General features: G+C 40.9%; 1 protein-coding gene across 4 annotated transcripts in view; it reads right to left on the bottom strand.

Moving 5' to 3' along the window:
- CTDSPL (CTD small phosphatase like) overlaps positions 1–21671 on the bottom strand; it is an 82696-nt gene extending 61025 nt beyond the window's left edge. The window contains exons 1-2 of one of the 4 annotated variants that reach the window (XM_061474309.1): positions 21466–21671; positions 21116–21435 (exon numbers count right to left, since the gene is read on the bottom strand). In XM_061474309.1, the coding sequence (XP_061330293.1) occupies positions 21116–21191 (76 nt within the window). In that variant the 5' untranslated portion in view covers positions 21192–21435; positions 21466–21671. Of the gene's footprint in view, positions 1–21115 lie in introns of all 4 variants that reach the window. The other 3 variants (XM_061474308.1, XM_061474310.1, XM_061474311.1) reach the window with 3 other exon arrangements.
- Between the last annotated feature and the right edge of the window lie 1500 nt (positions 21672–23171).

Below are 23171 nucleotides of genomic sequence, written 5' to 3'. Positions count from 1 at the left end.
ATTCTGCTCAAAGCCCCATATAAGCACCTCTCAACAGGACATGTTTCCCCTTTTGATGAAAATGAGGGCCTGACTTCAGCCTTTTCTGCCTGAGTTGCAAAGCTGCCCAGCTCCCTTTATGAAAGCTGTCACCAAGACCAGCATTTTCACTCTGTGACTAATCACACAGAAATAAAAGTATTTTTGTTTGGTGCATTTATTTTTAGTGAAGGTTTTTCTGTTTATTTGTTTTAAGCTTTTCTTCTAAATTAATTCTGAACACAAATGCCTTGGAGAGAACACAAAAGCCCAAACAACCAACCACAAAACTTCATGCAGTTTTGTGCTGTTTCTTGACCCATCTTGAAGATGGTCCAGCGTATTAGCAAAAACACAGGCCCACAGGCTCAGCGGTCAGTGAAACACCTATGAAATTTTTGAAAGTCTTTCTGATAGGCAGCATATAAACTGACCACCAATTTTAACCATTATCAAGCACCCTTACAAGAACAGATAAGAATTACACTGTGGTTGTCCCAGGTTGATTTTTATTTTTTAAACACACTGCTTCTTAACTGCCTTGTATATGTCCAAATGTTCAGAGTAACAGGAAGCTTAAACATTAAAAATATATATTAAAAAAATGAACTGCAAGCTCAAGGAGTCCAAATCAAAGAGGAAACGGAATGTTCAAGACCAACGATGCTTGCAGCTTATACTGACACTAAGAAGCTCCCATCATGTTTCAAGCAATAACCATTGTCACCATTCAGCACAGCTAACAGAGGAGGCCCCCAAACATACAACAATCTCTCATAACATCCATGTTTCTACCACTGCGCTCAAACTAGGCTATCGTTTGAAATACAGGCATGATTAAATCTGTTCAGCCACTCTGCATATATATATATGTGTGTGCCAAGCAGATGAAGAGAATCACATTTGTAGTGATGAATGAAATTACTACAGGCACATTTGTAATGCTTCATGTCAATGGCGACATGGTCATCTATCAGGTTTTCGACACGTACAACCACCTTTCCATCATGAGATGTCTCATTATACACTCCAGTAAAAGCAACCGCAACAACTAACAATCTGTTTAGCATATTTGGCTCTACAGGTAGCTCATGAAGTCAAAAAGAATCGTGAGAAAATGATGCATCGTAAAGAAAACCAGTGTCATTTACGAAGATGACAGTCAGAGGTCAGACGCGATATACTTCCAGGAACTAACCTGATGACCCCTTTTTTTAAGGAACAGGGCTGTAACCTTGTCTTAATAAAAACTAGGTGTGCATTGAGCACACAGTGTTTTTTGGACAGCAGTGTAATAAGTAAAAATTAACCACACTCAAAACACATTATTTGTTTTAGGAAATAAGAATCCAATAGATTACCAGTGGCGGACCAGTTGGCACTACTACTGGGACTGCACCCCAAGCCTCCATGCCAAGAGACCTTCTATGTTTTACGAACTTTTAAAGCAACTCTTCTGAAATACTTCAGAGTACAGATTTCCAGATGCTTTTACACTAAATTGTATGTGGAGCACTGCTAGTAGATAGCCTAGTGCCCTGATTTTCGGGGTATTAGTCAAGATAGTAACTGAAGAGAATACACCATTGATGAAAGGTCAGAAGAGAAACAACCATGATCTACTCCACATGGAATCCCACTTTAAAGGCAAAGCCCTACAGGGCATTAAGAAAAAAAACCCCAAACCACACATTTCTTCTACCTAACACAACTCCTGTTTAAACTTATGTCCAGAAACGCAGGCAAACACACAGAAAGAGAAGATGAGGCTGCAGCAGCTTGCCACATCTCATTGGAGAGATTTTTTATTTATAAACCTGTTTTCCATTTAAGTGCTTAACACTGTGGATAACACACACATTGATTAGCTGCTATTTTTGCTTCCACAGCGCTATCATTGACAGCAGTTTTACTGAAGAGAACCCCACAACCAGCACTGAAAATAGTAGCAGAGCTCTCATACAAAGTGATTTTCAGTAACACATCAAAAATACACTGTCAAAGATTAACTTCTTGCCTCCAAAAGCAAAGAATCTTTTAACTGATGATCTACCCAACAGCAGTTATTAAAGAGACCTCTAGTCATCATACCAGACACATACAGCACAATGTATTAACAAAAATGCATCAAATACTGCTGGTAAATCAGTCCCCAAATTATGCAAAGCTAGTTACGTGGATTATTTTTGTATAAATGCTTGGTGTTTTGCAACATCTGGCAAAGATGGAAAAAAACCCCACCTCCATGAGCATGAGTTTTACTGTAAATGCTTCAGTTTTGGCCTTGCAATCCCATGGAGTGCCAAGTAATTGGCTAATCCACTTTCAGAAATTACTGGGTTTTGGTTTGGTTTGTTGTTTTTTTTTACTTCTCTTGAATAAACTGCAAAGCTATGCCCTGCCTTCCCCTGTCGTTTCACTGCATGAGAATAAAGACTGTAGCTTATTATGCAGCTTAATGATATGTTAATCTTAAAAGCAAAACACTGAAGTGAAACACTAATACTGTCACCAAAACAAACTAACAATCAAAAAATGTGCTATTGAGTGTGGTAGAGCTGTATGCCCAAATAATGTGAGAAACCAAAGCAGTAATTAGCACAAATTGTTTTATTTGACAGAATTAACAGAATATATGCAACTTGCTACTATGATGCAGTTTAAAGAAGAGGAAGAGTTGGCTTCTTATGGACTAGCTGGCATTAAAGCTATAAAACAAAGGACACGGCAAAAAGGTAAAGCTGAACCTAAAGAGAAGATATGTTAGAATTCTATGGGGAGATACAAAATGAATTTTACAGGGAGATACAAAATGAATTTTACATATTCTTCTTCTTTGAAGTCAGAACTGAGGGATTTTTTTTAAACAAGGTACAGATTTTCTACAGGAATACCTACCCCGTAATTTTTTTGAATCTTCTGTACTGAAAATTAATGTTCATGGTATTCTGATGAAATGCTAAGATAATAGTTTTTAGAAGTATATATTCTCTCCTGGAAGCTATTCTGCATGAAGCATTAAACTATTTTACTTCTGCAGGTTCTGTGCTAAAAGAAGTTAGTACAAAATGTAGTACACAAAAATACTGTCATCCCACATGTCCTGGGAAAGCTAAATTCAAGTAGCAGACAAAGATCATGTTATCCACAACAGTTAAAAAAAACCAAAAAACTAAACAAAAAAAAACAAAAACAAAGAACCCCCAACACTAATACCACCAAACAAAATCACTATTTAGTCTCTACAGTTGTTTTCTGTAACTTGGAAGACCATTTTGCAAGGGGTAAGTTGTCCCTTGTTGCAATCTTTAACCCCTGCTCTGGCTGCACCTTTGCACAAACACGACTATCAGCAACTCATTTTTACAGATGAGGAAAATCAAGGAAACTTAGTACTGACTTACGTCAGCTGCAAATACTAGTAACAGTTTATTAAAGATGAGTATTTTGAAGGATACAGACTCCAGCCTGACATTTGCATCTCTTTTATGTCCTACAGAACTTCCTGGCAACGTAAGATGTAACTGGTACAGAAAATAAGAACAGGCAGAATGAAAGGAGAGTTGAAAAAGCATCCCAGGAAAATGCTCTGGGGAGAACTTAAAGCAGCCTTCCGACACCCACAGGAGCCTGTAAGAAAACTGGAAAGGGCCTTTTTCCACAGGCATGTAGTGAAAGGACAAGGGGGAATGGCTCTACACTGACACAGTGGAGATTTAGATGAGATCTGAGGAAGAAGTTCTTCCCTGTGAGGGTGGTGAGGCCCTGGCACAGGTTGCTCAGACAAGCTGTGGCTGCCCCAACCCTAGCAGTGTTCAAGGCTGGACAGGGCTTGGAGCAATCTGGTCTAGTGGAAGGTGTCCCTGCTCATGGCAGGGGTGTTGGAACTGGATGAGCTTTAAGGTCCCTTTCAACCCAAACCATTCTGTGGTTCTATGATGCAGCTATCAGCCTAATGCACAACAATCTAACATGTTCAAGATGTAAAACCACAGTTACACAATCTTCTGGCAGAACTCTCTGCCACTGGCCATATGTTCCCATCTTCTCTTGTGAGAAAATTAAGCCAATAAAAAGGGGGGGGGGGTAAAGGAGGGAGACTGACTACAGCCGAGACATACAACACTGTACAACACGAGCATAAAAAACACTAGTGTTTGCCAGCCTGATTTTGCCTTTGTCTTCACCCGTATCCAAATAGTTTTTCTGAATATGTTACAGGGCAATTAAAAAAAGTTCATGGATTAAGAGAATGTTATTTATTAAAACACTTAGTAACTTGGGTATGGTGTGTCTCAAGAACCAGCATGTGAAATCCTTAACAAGGGAGTGCTGGAAAAGAGGAGTATCCCTGTCAAACATACTCAACTTCCATTTTGCTATGTGACATAACGATTTTGATGGGGTTTTGACACATACTATGACTTAGTTGAAAGTGGGATTTTGTTTATTCTAGAGAATTTTAAAAACTGTGCATGCACAGTAGAGTAAGTACCTTCAAGAGATCATTACGCTAAACTGAAAAACGGTTTAGATGAGTATATGCCCTGAAACTAAATCCACTGCAAACATAACACAAGGGAAAGCTTTTTTGCAGAAGAATCATATTTAAGTGAATAAAGAACTGTTTAAGGAAGAAGAAAACACTGGACAAACAAGCATTTTATTACCGCTTTGCATATCTAGATTAACATTTTAAGCAGTCACAGCTACCCAGAGAAGATGGAGTGAGACTCCATCTCACTGGAATAGTAGTAGAAAAGGCAACAGCTCCAAGATGCAGCAGCAGAAATTCCTCCTAAATATTAGGAATTACAGAACAGAAGAAGGCCCCAGACAGGTTGTGAAATCTCCATCCTTGGAGATACTAAAAACTTGACTGGACAACTCTAGGAGCATCTTCAGCCCTGCAGATACCCCTTTCGACCTGAATTATGGTATGGTGGTATGAGACTGTCCAACCCCCATCACAGTAACAAATTCTGTTACCTACAGATGAATAACGTATTTATGTGTAGTTTATGCTTCTGTGCACACATGTAACAACTAACTCTCAGTTATTTGAAGATTTATACATGACTATTTGCAACAGCTAAAATACCACTAAAGGGTTAATAAAAATACTAGTTGGAAAAAAAAAATCCTTTCTAACATTAGTCTGCCAGTCTTGCATGAACAATGATCCTTTTCTTTTAAATTCTTTTATGCAGCAGAAAATTAAAGCTTAGTATTTTTATCTTGAAACACTACTCTGCCAAATAAGAAAACCTAAAAAGAGCTTGTGTGACATCTGAAAGGTGATTTTTTTTTTAAATTGACATTTACAGTACACTGAATTCTTTAAAAGCTTTCATCCACCTTTCCTCTAGTTTTATGTTAGAAACCTTATTATTCTCCTTTTTCTCAGTTTTCTGTTTACCCCCAAAATATCATTCTATCTTCTTTTTCTAGATCCTCATTATTTAGGCATCCTCATTCCCTTAAATCACTTCTTCGGACATTAATAACAGAGATATAGAGCAAGCAATGCCATAGCCTGCTAGTAGAAATAAAATACCACTTTGTTAATCACGGTTCAGAGAAAAAGGGTGAAAAACGTTAGCATCTCACAAATTGCTACATGCCTTGTAAACACTTAAGTCACAAACTTTCATCATGAATCTTACTGTGTCAAGCTCCAGCAGCGACCTAAATTCTATCCTTAGTATCGAAGACTAGCACCATTAAACTCATACCACTGAGCATAAAGCTGAGTTTACAGAATTATTTAATCCAGTCCTAAAGCAGAATTTCAGAACAGAAGTTTAAAGTCGGCTGCAAGTTCAACCCTCCCAACCCAAAACACATAGCAAGGACCTGCATTAAAATGCCTTCCCTTGAACTAGAGCTTAAGCTCACACAAACAAAGTCCTGTACAGATGCCAAGCCATGCATACCTGTGGGATGAGACAAGATTCCATAATATTGCAGCTTGAAGTTCACTAGAGAAGGAAGATGGGTGCTAGGAAAATGGAAGTCCTATCAGCGGAGTATTAGCCAGACACCCCCCCCCCCCCCCATCCCTGTCATGGCCATGCACCTCTGCAAAGGCTTCTCTATTGCCAAGTCAAATGAAATCTATAAAAAGGTATCAACAGCCTTAAAGAGCTACGAAAATTTCATTTTGATGAGGGCAGCAAATTTATGCTTCCTGAACGCTGAAAGAAAAGTACAGCAATTCTTCCAATGGGATACAGACTTTGGTCATCTCCCCCCCCTTCCTTAGCAGTACCCTGGACTATTAACAAGTATAGGTGATCCATTCAAAATCCACTCAAAATACTCATGTACGTGTGATCTCTCCACTTTCTTCCACCACAGCACCTCATCCTTCTATAAGCCAACATTAGCTATCATTCCAGACGAATGAATCCCCTTCCCCTTCCATAACTGAGTACTGATTTCCCTTCGATGCTGTTCACTTCAGAACATCAGGGAGCAAAAAGTTTCTTACAAAGACTTTTCATAAATAATTAAGCAAAGGATCACAATATTGCAAGTATACTTATTTAATTCAGAAACAGAAAATTCAAATGGATTTTGTGGAACTGCCAAATGGTAAGCATATAAAAATGTTGGTGGTACTCACTCAGGAAGCCAGCTGACAAAATCCATCAGGGAAGGAATTAGATGAGGTGGTATTTTATAAAATTCAGTTGCAGCTTTTTGTAATGGGAGATTTGTTAACATCCTATAGAAACTGTGAAACCCATCAGAAAGGCCCCTGGAATAATGCAGCCTTTCCATAACCCTCTATATTGTTCTCCTGGCTGTGTAACAGACAAGGAGAAGTTTCTCTACAGTTGCAAAACAACAAGCCCCTGCTAATGCTGAGATCAGGTTTGCCTCTGCGGAGTGAAGCAGTATGATTTCAGTATGGCGTAAGCTTCCACAAATTACAATTTAAATAAACTGCCTGGAGCTTATCAATGAACAAACTATGCAGTACTTGGCTCCAACAGGAAAAGTTTTAGAATCTTTTCAGTTTTTACTAAGTTACTTATTAAATTCAGTCAGGTCTTTTGTTTGGAAACTGCAGCATAGGATGCACTTCCAGCAGGCTGAAGAATCACATTACCTAATGCTGCTCAGAACAGTGGGTTTCAAAATTGGAGAGCCCGTTTTAACAACCACCCCCAATGCTGCTAAACTTAGAGAAGCAGAACACCACCAACAACCACTCAGATTTTTTTTGCCAAGTTTTCCCTCTTCTTCTCCTCCTCCTCTGAAGAAAAGCTACAGATAAATGGTGGCACTCTGCAAGTCTGTATCCCTGGTTACATTTCAGTGCGGCACACAGAGAATGCAGAGCAGATGACAAAATTGTCAGATCAGAATTCTGAACTCCATTCCACCTATCTCTGCTGCGAGCCAAGCAGGGAGGTCACCGGAAAACTGTGCACACTTCCTTCACTGTTAACCAAGTCCCCAGGACAGCATTCACGTCATCCTAAAGCAGGTTAACTACAGAAGTACAATCAACTGCATCCTACAAGTGCCTGTGCTTCCTCCATCAATTATAAAAGCAAACCCACATTATTTACATGCACACATTACAATGCCACATGAATTTTTATTGAGCAAAGATATTTTCTAATCAAGCCCCCCCTCCCCAAAAATCAAAAAATATTCAAACACACTGAAAAAATGGAGGATGCCCTGACCTCTATCAGCTAAAGTTCCTGACCATCCAGTATGGCATAACAGCATTCCCATTTTACAGACACAAAAACATTTAAAGCATTGCTAGCAACAGCTTGAGTACTTGACCAAAAAGTTCTACTACATATTTAAGTACTGCATTATTTAGACTTCCTCCAAGCAAGGCAAATGACTGTACTTAATATACTAGTGATGGCAGAAAGTGGTGTTTCTAAGAAACTATTACCAAATTAATAGCAAAGATGGGCAAGCACATTATCTCTTTCAGTCATTCATCCACAGCTGAGGGACAACAGAACATCTGGCTCAGCTTTGCCTCAGAAGACAGAAGAGCTGAAATTCACACACAGTAGTATCTGTGAATAAACACAGCAAGAAAAACAGCCAGCAGGGAAGGGAGTACAGGACAGGCAATGAGGGCCGGGGCTGTGGGCACCTCCCAGCATCTCCTGGCTCCACACAGGACAAGAATAATTACATGTGGTCCTCCCAGTAATCAAGAAAAGTGGCATATTTGGCAACTTCGACCAGCAGGTGGTCATGGTTTAGAAGCACACTGGTATTATTTCCTGCAACTGTTCCAAGGGCTGCATTTAACCTCTGGGAAGTGATATGAATAGACGTGATGTTTTCCAGAGGGAAGGGTGTTAGTGGTCAGTTTTACCCAAACATAGCCAAAAAGGTGTCTTCAGGTTAAGCACCCAAGTCTTCCATTCTGTTGACATGGTTTTATTTTCTGACTAGAAGAATTAAAAAGCAACTTCCCTAGTAAATACTTGATGCTCCCTTTCATTAGAAGACATGAAGAATTTAACACACTCATATTCAACTCTCTTGCTGAATACATTTCCACTATTATTTAACAACAAAACAACTGTTTACAGAGAATTTAAACCATGCAGACTTTGCAAAGAAAAACCAAGAATTTACAGGTGGTTTGCCACTTAGTGAACTTGAGAAAAAGTGTTTCTGAATAGTGGGTACAAACAGCAACCTTATTAGGAAAATATTCAATGTTTATTTTGTTCAAACATAACACCAAACTGTAAGAAATGTTTGGTTGTTTTGGACGATGAAACAAAGCAAAACGAAAACTGCTTTCAAATAACCTGCCTGCTGGACTTGGTAGTAATTTCCGCAACTGCAATATTTTATCAGCTATTTAACTGAAAATACAGGATACAGAGTCCCAGACAATCACAGTTGCTGTGCACATACACTCTTAATTAAAGCACGAAAGCTTGTTTACTCCTGTTACTACTTGTAACAGCCAGCTAGCTGACTATACCTGATCAGGTATTAAGGAGTTGAGAGCTGTGAACATGCTTTCCAGTCAGAATTATGAGGAATTCAAAACTGTGTAATTATTATCCAAAACAGAAATCGTTCTTGACCTTATTAGCAGAAGAGAAGACAAAGCGATTTATTACTTGAAGACTATCATATAAAGTCCACTTGCAGCGGAACTTCAGAAATCATCTTCACAATAAAATATTCACAGAGGTTCACTTTTCTTTTTAAAAAAAAAAAGAAAAAAAAAAGAGCAGCATGTATGAGGCCGACAATTACTTGAAAATAATTTAAAAACCACCTTGACTCCAACTGGTAATTTAAAGTAGCCAACAGAAGCATTTTATTTCAAACCTAGACCACCATTAGCAAAAGAAAACCATCAAGCATTCTCATAAGTAGGTGCACTACTGTCTGCTGAAAAAAAATGACAATTTTTTTACCTATGGACTTCTAAAATTATTTGAAGTGAATTCTAACATCCCCTTATCCACATCACTAAGGATAAACAAAGCCTCAACTCAACAGATCCTAACCTCCACATGCTGGATTTCGGACTATCTCGGCATACTCTGCAATGAGTCAGCCCAGCCATATTACACTCTTATCTTTCCTTAGTACCCACTGAAGACATTTCCAAAACAAAACCAATGTAGTTTCTATGCTTTAGTACAAACACCACTCTGACAAATGCATATGCTTGTACACTAACATCCCACTTTCTCGAGGTGTTGGGAGTGTTTTGTACAGTGCCAGGCTACCTTGCTACAAATTGTACTGCTGTGCCTTTCTGGTCATTATCAAACAGCTGCTTTCTGACTTTTTCATTATTAGTTTCCTTTTCACAGCTTAAATCCCTGCTAGTATTACTGGAAATTTATTACTTGGGTTCATTTTTATTTCTCTCTGTGTGTTGGTTTTTGGTTTCCTTGGATTTAGGAGTACAGGAGAATTAAGTTTTTATGTTGGAAAGCCCCAATAAATATTTTTAGATACACAACTTACGAAGATTGCAAGTGTTACTTGAACAGTTTGGTAAAATACTTCTGGGCTGTGGGGGGAAGAATCAGAACCGCCTGGTGCAACAGGAATTCACCACTGTGGAAATTCTATTTGAACAGAACTACGACAGCACAAGGTCAACATGAAGATTTGCACTTCAGGGCTTAATCTAACATATTACACCATGCAAAATGAAATGGCAGAGCTTCATTATTTCTGTTTAGGACATTCCCTGAAAGGACACTTTGAACAGAAATTATAAAGTGAAACCTCCTGCTGATCTCATCATTTTTTTTTGAGATGGGGCATTACAGTTCCTGAGCACTGTTCTGCATCTCATGGACACACTGATGGATCTAGGGGCACCTGGCCCTTAGCAATCTGTCAAACCTGCTTCTTGCAGCTGAGGCAGGTTTTGTCTGAAAGCTCATTCTTCTCATTCTAATAATATTACAGGTTTATACATGAGATAATAACTACATACTGTTACTAAGGCAAACAACTGTTTGATTTAAAGGTATTAAGAAACTGTCACTGCCAAAACAACTGAGCTAGTAACATTTTTAAAAACACTCCGCTCTCAGAGCTCATTTGCCTGCCAGAACGATGTTGAACAGGTGATTTATAATAAAGTGCAGCGCAACAGTACAAGTAAATACCAGAATGAGACGTGAACAGATGGCTGTTTCAAACTGCCAAGTTTGAGTTCCAGTTTTGTTCAAATTTTTATTCCTTTTCTCATCATGACACGTTTAGAAAAGAAAATGTGGTGGCAACTGTAGGGTAACGTGAGTACCAACAAGTCTGAAAGACTTAGAGGGGAAAAAAAACAACCCTAACTATCATAATACTAACAGTGAATGCTCTTTGTAGTGATACTAATTATTGTGCCTAAGTTACCAGCATCCTTTCCAACACGGAAAGAATTTGCTGGAGTGTCTAAAATTCAAACTGTGCATTAAACTGTCCATGATAATCTGGAGCCAGAAACACTCAAGTATTCAATACACTCTAAAACTAAGGAGGACATTTCCTGGACTTTTTTTAGGTTTCATTTTCATTCTCCATTAAACTTCACCCTACTTGCTTCCTTGACATCATCAGTATCAACAAAAGGGGGAATCTTCTAGAAAGACACGAGGTTTTGAAATCTGAGGAAGAAGGAGTCCCAGAACTATGTACTCCCAATAAACCTCATTAAACAAATCCACTTAAAATCTCATTCCTTTGTGGATAAGCACAGACCTCTACACAGATGCAAATTGCTTTACAGTTATGTTGTAAACCCCCTCCTTCTGGGACTTTTCAATTTATGTCAATGTGTAATTAGCAAATGAATTGCACTGTAGATTGCATCCAGTACTCTGTTCCTTTTCTTTCTTTAATTCTTCAACTAACGTTCTCTGCCCCACCCCCCCCTTTCCAAAACTCTCAAACCATTTTCAGTTTACTGATTATCAATAAAATCAGCTTAGTATCACAGAAAGTCATGAGAACTGGCAGCTGGCCAATACATGACTTGGTGGCAGGAATCATCTTCCAGTACATGTAACCCATCAGGAGAACTGCTGCTGAGAGTTCCGAATCAATATAAACACAGTTCATGTTCAGTTGGTCATTAAAGGCGTTTTCCTCTTTCTTCCTCTACTGAATAATGACACACAGTTCATATGCTGAAATACAGTTAGGACCTTTATAACATTATTTTTCAGTACTGTCAAAAAATTACTTTTAATATAATAAATGCAAACTGCTGTCAGTTAATCTTGTTTAGGAATCCTCAGCTAACCTATTTTGGTAACCATATCTTCAAGATTATTCAGGGCACCTATATGATGCATGAGTAAATGTCTGTATTACTTAAATGGGATACTCACAAATAGGATACTGCTCAGAGAAGTTGTGGCTGCCCCACCCCTGGTAGCGTTCAAGGCTCCAGGCTTGGAGCAACCTGGTCTAGTGGAAGGTGTCCCTGCTCATGGGCTAGATGAGCTTTAAGGTCCTTCCAACTCAAATCATTCCATGATTCTACATTTCTGCTTTTAATTCCGAACCCATGCTGTACTGTGGAACATACCTGGCATACTTAACTATTTTACTGGTTATTTTTCATGCACCTCCTCCCTTTAAATACAACACAACATTCAAGGTTTTCAACCAATTGCTATGAAGAAGAAATACATGTCTTGGCTTTAAGACTCAAAGCTGCTACACAGCGGCAGTGATCCTACACCAGACACAAGATAAAGACCTTTATTCTTCCTAGATTTTAACAAGGAGTTAAGAAATAGAGAATGTCTCTCGTTATAGGATAGCTCCTACACCATTTTAGCTAAAGTGTCAAGGGCTTATCTGTCCATGCAGTGTGGTCCAGCCCTCCTCATCACTGCACCATCTCACCCTTCAAACATCTACTATAGCTTTGCATACCAGAATTGTCCCAGGACACAGCCACCGGTGGCAAACACCTCTGAGCCCCTTACACTTCAGCATCATCACAGCACAAAGGAGCTGTTGCAATCCAGAAACGTACAATGGGCAGAAAAAAAGGCAAAATATAGCAAGGGAGAGAATAAAAAAGTCAAGGCTTTAGTCCAAAAATTCAAGTAAAATACATGCTTACATTGTCTTTCCCAAAATGACTTGCTTCAACAAATTGTTAATGTAAATTTCTAATCAATTTTAGTCTACAAGCTTGTATTTTTGAATTTGTAAGGCTTTTGTGAAGTTTCACCAAAATTCTTTAGTCTTAAAAGTTCGTTCTTCCCCAGATGTTAAACATTACATCTTTCAATGTGCTTAGCTGAAGCAAGTATATATTACCAAGTCTCTTTTATGAATGTGTCACTATTAACCACACCTTTGCAGAATACTTCTACCTGAAGTATCAGTAGGAAAAATTTCCAGCTCCACAGTTCAAGCAAACCTTAGACTGAAGAACAACTTCAGAACCTATGCCTATCATCTGGACCCTCACCAAAGCTTTCTGATCATTAGATCCCCAGTAACATGTATGTCCTTTCAGAGGTAACCAATGCAAGTATGTAAATATTCAGGCAGGTATACACAAAACAGCTTCTGTGGACAAAAACAAAGCAGGACAGCATGCAAATTGTCAAACATATGCTCAGAACAACTTTGTGCAAAATCACACCCTTTAAAATATTATCCTACTAATATTACTTCAAAGAAACATGTCTGAATTCTTCTACATGTGTCCACTGCAATAGCATCATTGTGGCAAATTTCTTTCTGACAGCTATGAAGATGGAAACTTATCCACCCACCCCAAAATGTTTTCCAAGGCTAGGTGTGTTCATCCCCAAGTGCTGGAGACACATCTCTCCCTCTGACTCACAGAGGCAAAGACAGGAGTGCTATACACCAAGGAGATGGCCAAGCTTTGCAAATCATCAAATAAACCAGAAAGTTTAAACTTTTACTGCTGATTACGGCAGGAAAGGAAACAGCCAAGATTAGTTTCACTGCTAATTGTGCTGGGAATCCTGGAGACAACTCAGGAAGTCAGAGACCTGAGGGGGTGGGGAAGAGCACAGCACTGAGTAAAAATCAATATATCGTTTTCTACCAACCAAGTAAGGAAATCCTGCAACAGTGGCAGAAAACAACTGACAGAACTGGCTTCCCAGTTACTCACCAGAAATTAACTGACTTTAAATAAAACCATCAATATACAAACTCTAACTTAAGCCTGACATTCATGAAATATTTCCTACAAAACTGTCCTGAAGTTTGATAAAATAGTTTTAAAAGCTACATACACATAAATTTTGACAGATCAGGTAGCCTTCATTTGGGGTTGCTCTTCAGTATAAAATATATTCTCCAGTACCCCATTTGCTCCTGTCTGTCATGCTTTAAAGATACTAATAAGTATTCAGAAAAGAGTAATGGCTCTTCCTTGCAAAAAGAAATGAGGAAAAAATCTCATTTAAAAACCCTTGACATCCTTAGAATCCGAGTCTATTATATATTTCTTCAGATTTAACTCACAATAAATTTTCTAGATAACAGAAGTCTAGTATCTAGCACAGCAAATCACTTCCAATAACGGGATTTTCTTTTTTTACAACTCATACTTTATTATCTTGTACAAAGAAAACAAGATGTGGCACCGTTACGCAAGTGATCATTTTGATAACATACTGAATAAAGCCTACAAACTTTATGTAGGCTCAACACCACACACTGAACTTTCCCTGCTTATTTGTCTAAAGCTGGAATTTTTCAGCTAGTATCTATGTTATACAGTAGTAACTGGTATGGAAAGGACTGGTCTGTATAGGACTCACTTCAATTTTTTTGTCTTAAAGAAAACATTCTGGAAGTACAACAAAGGACAGAACGGTATCACAGCAGACCACATGGAATATATTTTTACTCTGATCTACTTCGATGCTACTTACACCTCCCACACTTGGCGCATCTATGTCCATTTTATGCCTTAACCTCTCCCAAGTAAACATTAGGAGAGCTCCTGTCAAACTCCAGCAAAACTAGAATTTATAGAAGATGAACACTTCCAGTATTAAGCTCTTAAAGTCTCTGGCTACGCTAGAAGACAAAAGATATCCTTCCCCTCTGCCTGCCCATAGCCCCTACAAGAAGCTCTGGAAGTTCAGTACAGCATTTAAACCCACTGATACCACATCATCCTATTTGAGCCTTCTGTCTAGGAAGATGAGCACTAACAATACAGCTTGTATCAATATCCTTCAATAGAATAGACACATGAAAAATTAGGACATGCTGGTGAGTGCTTTTGTGAGATTTTCCAGCTGGTCTCCACTGTCAAAAGGAGTCAAAATAGTATATTACCCCTAGGCGCAATCCAGATGAGGTCTATAAACATCTGAACAGGCTTGCTCATTAGCTCTGTCGGTCATTCTTCAATTCCAGCTTGGGAGATTCCTCCCCTTTCTGGATATACTTATGAACTGGGATAAGGGAATACACATAACCCACCAAGCGGGTGGGCAGAGACACATGGACTTCACTGTGAGAGAACCCAGTGCCCAGGAGTGGTATGAGGACAGATGGGGTCGGAGGGTCAGGAGCCCATAGTAAACACTGAAGCTATTCCCTGTCCCACTATCAACCTCCAGATGAGCTCAGCAGCTCTCAAAACCCAGGACTTCATATCCCCAGCTCTGCCCTGGAAATAGGCTGGAGCACTTTGGCAGCTCTCTTCTTCTTCCTGGTCCTACACACATCTATATGCCTTGCTTCTCTCCCATCAGTATAAATCTCCCTCGCAGGGAAGAGAAGGAGGGACTATTCACATCTTACCCAACCGATCTATACAGTGGGTAAAACCTAAGGAACCATAGAATGGTTTGGGTTGGAATGGACCTTAAAAATCAGCTCGTTCAAAGCCCCCTGTCACAGGCAGGGACGCCTTCCACTAGACCAGATTGCTCCAAGCTCTGTCCAGCCTGGCACTGAAGGCTGCCAGGGATGGGGCAGCCACAGCTTCTCTGGGTAACCTGTGCCAGGGCCTCACAGGGAAGAAATGTAAGAACGTAGAGAGTTAGACCTATCTTTGCTTTTCCTATTTTTTAAAAAGGTAAACGTTAGAGCTTGCAGATGGAAACACTTCAAATCTAATTCTAAGTAATCCAGCTGAAATTCTCCATTGGGTAGGGTTGAGTGATGGGACAGATTCACTCCTCAACATTTCTATGTCCAGGAGTGCCTGAAATGGGATTTTTAATGGAAAATGTAATACTGAGTACCAATCACAGTGGTCATGGCAAACAACTCTTCCAGCTCAAAATTTAACAGAAAACAAAGGCACTCTTGCTTCCATTTAAGATTCAACATATACAGAAATTCTGGGCTATAACTAATTTGCAGCTATTTTCATGTTCAAATGACAAAGCTTCCCACAGTTATACCAATCTACCAGGCAAACGGAAATAATGTCTTCCACCAACACTAACCAAATCAGTGAGTTTCATTTCTCCTAGCTGTCACTTGCTCAGCATTTCACTTCATACCACTTTAAAGAAACAAATATGGAGCCATTATCCAGGGGCTTATTTGGAATGTTCAGATTAAATTCTGAAAGCTGAAGTGTAGCATTGATCACATTGCATTTTACTGATTATGTCAAAAATGCTATTTGCATTTCTGAACACTGAATCGACAAAACGTAGGTCAACTTCAGTTTCTTAAAGGCATGTTAAAACTTCTGAACACTTTGGTTAGATCACTGCACTGAAACAAGTACGAACTTAAGATGATGCATGCTATGAAGGGACTGAATATTAGATATTCATGTAAATTATCATTCATATTACTGCCAGTATACTTCAGCTTGTTAACTGCTACCCTGAATCAAATCTTGGGTTACTACAGGTTACTACAGTCTCACTGGAACATAAAACCTACTGTATGGTTACTCTGGTTTCATGTAACAACTATGTCATTAGTTAATGATTTAAAATTTTACCCTCTGCAAGCAATTCTCATTCCAAAGTAGTGCTGGAGTGTTTTTAATGCTACTTGAAAGTTAAAATTCTGACATAAATATTATAAAAATTTGTTGAAACAATGTCTCAGGAACATTTAAGTATGTTACAGTGTCCGAGTACTCTGACTCCTGCTGATGTAATGGCAAAAAAAAATATTAAAAACTTTTCCATGCATTTTCAAGATGCCTTTTATTTATGACACAATTAAAGACACTTATTTGGGCTTTTAACTTGAGAACTTCAGATCTTGTTATTTTAAATTGTAATGAATAGTGGTCTCTATGCTGTTGTTTCCCTGAAGTTATTTGAAAGAAAGGAGGGCAAAAAGGTTTGCTGTTTGTGCAAGCATCCTCAGGGAATTACACTGCTCATAAAAAAAAATTATAATGGTTTATGTTTCACTGTGAACCTTCTTCAAATAATTTATTGCAGAAGAAAATACACTTCTGCAGGGACACTAAAGCATTCAGTTACTCTAAATAATTGAAAATTGATGCTCAGCTGACAGACAAATGTTATGGAAGCCAGAAGAGATGTATCTGAAGATAAAAAACACAACACCACAGCCTGAAGGTAGTACGTGAAGAAGGCTGGACTATTATTACGCTACTACTTAACTTGGCTCATGGAAACAGACAGGAATTTGCATTATTTGATTAGGATCAAATTAAATCATGTAGGTAAAAAAAGGGAAACTCACTTTTTTGGACTGAATGCCTATTGCCCATTCACAGTCACACCCTCTGCATTACACTCAGTGCAAGGACTTGCCGTCATTGCACAGTTTTCTATAGGTTTAACTGCATGAATTTTACATTAGAGGTCACTGTTCAATTAACTAGTAAGTAGTAATATGTTCCTTATAAACAGTTGATTTTATCTGTAGAATCTGCTATACAGAGATTCAGATCCTCAGTTTTAATTTGTAGTTTTTATGTTTCTTCTTAGTTGCTCATGTTTATCGCAGATATAACAAACCCCTTTTGACAAACTTAAGTCTCCATTTTAAGTTACAAGTCTTGTTAACGCTTCCAATTTCCAGAAGTGCCAAATGACCACAACATAAAATATTTCTGCAAAGAATTACTATTTTTCTTACTTATAGAAACAACATGGACTTAAATTCTCCATTTAGTGCTCAAAATATCTGAAATCACCCATGTACCCCTTCCAATTGGGAGAATGTCAGTTTCTATTTGCCGGAACTAATTTAATGACACAGAGAGAGACCAAATCCTCCAGGAGCACGAACACCACAGGCATTTCAGAACAAACGTTACTGAACAAAAGTTAAAATATGACTGAGGCAACTTTCCACGTTCAGCTTTCATTTTGACAACTAAATACAGTGCACCACCATGTGGCAACTTATTAGGGAATGGTTCATATACCAAGTCTGGTTTTTTTCCACCTTTGAGATTTTTTAGCATTTGTTTAAAAAAAGTTAACAATTCCATCTTAGTATCAACAAGCTCCTCTTCAACAAGCTGTCACAGCTACACTTATCTCAAAGCTAACTTTAATACATTTGGATTAGCAAGAAAATATTTTGGCATTTTTATCTGCTTTACAAAAAAAAAAAAAACCAACAACAAACCCAAACCTACAACCACTCCACGACCAGAGAACTTCTCTGCTTTTTGCCATTAGTCCTCCCTTGCAGAAGAGAAACTAGGCATAAGCACATACTGCACAGTGAGCTCCTTTTAAGAGTAAATACATTTTGAAAAAAAAAAGAAAAAGTAAGCTAAATGCTGGACTCACAGCTGATTAAAAGCTTCAAATCTTGGGGGGGGGGAATAAAAATCAAACACTTGAAGGTATACACATGTATTATTTAGCAGCTGTTTAGCTACTGTAAAACTGCTTCTCTCCATGCTAAGAAGAAAAAAAATACTTTTTTCCATGAGAAACACCAACAGAAGAAGGTCCTAAAACCCCTAAGAAAACCCTGACTCCTGAAGCTACAACACGCCACTCAGTGCCCTGGTACACATTTTGGCAGCCAAACGTTAAACTCGGAGGAAAAAGGAGGTTTTCATTAAACTGGACAGTCTGCTTACACAGTACAGTGCTGTTGCAATTCACTGTATTACAAAATTTCTGAAGATAGGCTCAAGTGATCCTTGTACTCATTAAATAAAGAGTTAGTTCATTATACCTTAACATACTGGTTAGCCATTTGTACCAACACATTCAGTTCAACCTGAATGAGCAGTGAAGACTCGCTTGAAACATCACTCTCCCACTAGGAACCTATCTGTATTCCTCATCTCAGCTTTGGGCTCTCTCAGAGCTCACCAGACCTCAAGGCTTTGCTGAAATTGTTAAGAAATCTAACAGAAAATTGGGTGACACGACATGCAACCACGTAAGGAAGACAGGTAGCGCAACGGGTTTTCACAAGCTCTGTACCTCGAGCAGTGGGAAAACCTGTAGTAGAAGAGGCAGGAGCAAGCAGCACTCTCCTTCCAGGGCCCAGGACAGACCTGCAGTCCTCTCTGCAAAAGTTGCTCTGACATGATCTGAGTTTCACCACAGAGCACACAGTCAATCCAAAGCATGTACTTTAACCACATTTAAAAAAACAGAAAAAAAAAAATAAAAAAAATTAATCCACCTCCTGTATTACAATTGTCCTGAAGTTTTCTCATCTCAAACTCCAGTTACCCTCCTTCAACTCAGCCCACCCTTGCAAACAGGCAGCCCCCTGCTACACAATTAAGATCATCATGATTCTCTCCCAAAGACAAACGAACAGCAAGAATACAATGCATATTATGCAAGTTACTGCATAGTTATGCAAGTTATATGCATATTTTCGCTATGCAGCGTAGCTCACCACGCTGAGGACTCTGAAGACACTTGTTTGATGTGGATGCTTACTCTTATTTTGAGCTGTGAGATTTTCCTCTACTTGTCTCAACTGGCCTTTTTACACTAAAATTTCAACCAGCTTGCTAACAATATTAATGAAGCTCTTCCATTCTACATAGCCCATTAAGACCACAACAATATCTGAGAACAGTGCCACCTATGTCTACTCCAAACTGGGTTGTAGGAGACACTGCAGGCAAAGCAACAGCACCTTATTTACTGTAGACACCCCATGCTCAATACTCCTAAAACAGGGGAAAACATCAGAAATCTTGAGGCAAACAAGGCCTCGCCATGGAACTATCACTTCACAAGGGATATGAATTAAAGAGTTATGAGAGCACTCCTATACTGAAAAAAAATATTTTTTTTAATTCAAACACACCCCAACCTGATGTTTTTTTTTTATTTTTTAAATCTACCTCCATACTACTGCTGCAGTCAATACTGGTGAGATGAGAGGATGGAAACGTCCCGTACAACCTTTCATTCGAAAGTCACAGGGAGCAACTTCTCCAATGTTAGAGGCCCCCCTCACTGTTTATAAGACAAGCCATACAAAACCAGAAGCTTTCTGGATTCTGAAAATATCAGTTTTGTGGGGAGATATATCAATCTACCATTTTCAGAAGACCACTGGGAGGTCTATTACCACACCTACTAGGGACCTACAGTGCCACACTACTTCTTATTTCCATCCTTTCTCCTTGCTTCACCAGCAGTACCTGTTACAAAGCATAAACTTGACATCCAAATAACTTCCAAAATATCTCCCACAACTCCCCAGAACTTGAACCCTGCTGCTTACCTGTACCGTCCTCATTGCCTGCTCCAAGGACACAACCACTCACAGCCCAAGGACCCCCCAAGCTTCCGAGAGGAAACAAGGTTAAGGGAAATCAAGTTCTAGACTCTGAGGAGAAGCAGCTCCTTTGGCCAGACTGGATTCATCTTATTTTGGAGTAAAACACAATCCAAGCGTGATGCCCTATGCAAGCAATGACTACTTATCTATAGAGTAAATACAGTCAGCTTTTAGAAGCCTATGTTTCTTTCCAAGATCCTTTCACAAGTATCCTCCTACAACAGACCTGAAAGCTACACAGATTCTTCAATGTGAGGCAGGGAGATACACGGGAAAGTAGAGACAGGAATCAGGAAACACCCTTTTTTGCAAGAAATTCGGGGAGGGGGGGTGGGGGAGAGGGGAGGGGAGGAGGCAGGGAGAGAATAGGAAGCAAGGAGCAATTAAAATCTTTACAGCTGAGATTTCAAGACCTTCCAACACATCCAGCATAGGTATCCTTTCCCTCAAGCAGGGCACTAGTTGCAAAGCAACCACCTTACAAAGTTACCTTGCTGACCCTCAAGGAGCAGGAGTATTTTATTTAAATAACAACTGCTGATTAAACTCCATATTTAAACACTGTAACAAGTTCCCAGCTGTATCGAAGCAAACAGCTTCAGAGACCTCCATGCAAATACCTTCATCCCACAAGAAAAAAAAACCCACCAAACCTAACAAGCCCTCCTCTATTTCCTGCAGCCTAGAAAGGATTATATGGTTACTGAAGAATGCACGTTGTTACTACGTGGATTTTTAAGCTGCGATTTCCAGAGAAAAAAAAAAAAGAAAAAGAAAGAAAAGGGAAAGAAAAAAAAACAAACAAAAAGAGCACAAGTAAACCAAAACCCTGCAAACACATGGAGAAAGAGAGAAAGCGGCTCACCTTTATCCTGAGTGCAGGACAGGATCTCCTCCTCTTTGGGGTTAGTCACCTGGGTGATAATGGACGGGTTGTCCATGGAAACAGAGTGAGATTCCACCTGGCTATTTCCCTCCCAGAGGCAGGATCGTGTGTGGAGGGGGGGGGGGTTGTTTGTTTGTTTAAAAATCAACACGCAGATTTGTATTTAAAAACGAAAAACAAAAAACCAACTCCTCCAGGAGCGAAGCCAAGCGGGAAGGGGGAGGGTTGAAGGGGGGGGAGCACCGCGCACAGGGGCCCCTCCGGTAGCGCAGCCCCCGCCGCTCCTCCAGGCGCCAATTCTTCACAGAGGAGGGGGGCGGCAAATCAACCCCCCCTTAAGAAGGAAACAGCGATTAATCCAATTCTCCCTTCCTGGCAGCGATCCCTCCAAGCCCCCGCCGCCGCCGCCTCCCGAGGCGGGGAAGTGCCCCCGGCCCGCCGTGCCGCGCCTCCCCCCGCGGCGAGCCCCCACCTCAGGCCGCCCCCCGCATCCACCTGAGTCGCCCCGCGGGGCCTCCCCCGAGCGCGTCCCCTGACACAGCCCCCGATCCCTACATACCCCCCTCTGCCACCGCCCTCCTCCGCGCTTATCTCATCCCCACGTCCCCCGGCCCCCCTCCCACCTCCCCCCCACCCCCTTCCCGCGGGCAGCGCTGCGGGCTCGGCGGAGCGACGCCGGGCTACCCCCCCTCCTCCTTCTCCTTCTCCTCCTCCTCTTCCTCCTCCCCCCTCCCTTTCCCGGGTCACGGGCCGCCGCCGTGCGCCGGCGAGGAGGGAAGCGCGGTGCGAGGGGAGGAAGGGAGGGGAAAGGGGCCGAGCCGGGCCGCGCTCCCCGCGCTGCGCCACAACCCGCCACCGCCGTCCTCGCCGCCGCCGCGCTCGGAGCCTGTCAGCCCGCCCGGCGCGGCCCGCGCCCCGCCCCGCCCCGCCCCCGCGCCGCGGGACGCTCCAACATGGAGGCGGGGAGCGGGCAGCGCCCGGGACCCGCGCCGCGGTAAACAAGGAGGCGGGGTCACGGCGGGGGGCGGGGCTACGGGGGAGTATTGTTATTGCGTACAGAGGGCGAGGAGGGGGCGTGGCCACGGGCGGGGGGCGTGGCCAGCGGTCACTTGAGGGGCCCTGGGGGCTGTGGGGCCTCGGGAGGCGGGAAGGGGGTGGGGTGGTATGGTTCATGTTGGGGGCTGTCCCGTAGCAGTGCCGGGTCGGGTGTAGCCGGTTTGTCTCCGGAGCGGGTATAAACTGCGGAGGAGATGGGGCTGCTGGGGAGCGCGGTGTTTTTACAGGTGGCTATGAAGTATTTTTCAGTGGCAAGCGTGTAACTAGACAGTACCGAGGGCAGTCTTGGCAGCCTCTATCGGAGCAAATACACTGCTGTGTTTCCTTTTTTTTCCTAGAGCATCTTAAAAAGCATGTCTGACTCTCCAGGAATTCCCGATGCTGCTGTTTGCTGGTGCCTGAGGAAACAGGCTGCAGTGTGCATGCCCCGCTCCTCCCACCCTCCTCAAGTAGCTGCTCTCTAGCTTGGGTGTTGGGTACAATGGTGGGGAAGGTAGGTGGGGGAGCAAACCCAGAACAACAGCTCTTCTGTGGGGCTGTCAGCGTGTAAAATCAAGAGGAAATCTTTAAGAAAGCGTGATGATGTATTTGATGTGAATAAGGAATTACAGCCTCCTTGCTCTCCTGGGGAAATGAAAATCTGATGTATGTGGAGGTTTCTATTGCATCCTTGCTACGAAAGGGCAGTTATTTTAAATTGCATTAACTAATGGGAAAATCCTCCCGTAGCTGGTGTGTGACATGAATTGCAGTAATTCAGTTGGTTACAACTATGTCTCTTTTTTTTTTTCTGAAAGAGAAAGCCAGTGCCTGTGTGCTTCTGAAATACATATATAGGTATGTGGTTCTGATCAGTTTTACATAACAGCAATGCCATGGCGTTTCAACTGCCAGCCTAGGTTGTGGAAATGACTACTGTGTTTAATTCCAGTGGCAGCAAGCAGCTGTGCTTCTTGTTCCATCATAGAATGAGACTATG

The sequence above is a fragment of the Pezoporus flaviventris genome, unplaced genomic scaffold (genome assembly GCF_033815535.1).
Source record: "Pezoporus flaviventris isolate CSIRO_AGI_PZ_B2104156 unplaced genomic scaffold, CSIRO_AGI_Pfla_v1 ptg000079l, whole genome shotgun sequence".
Lineage (NCBI taxonomy): Eukaryota > Metazoa > Chordata > Aves > Psittaciformes > Psittacidae > Pezoporus > Pezoporus flaviventris.
This window is presented reverse-complemented; position numbering and strand designations above follow the sequence as displayed.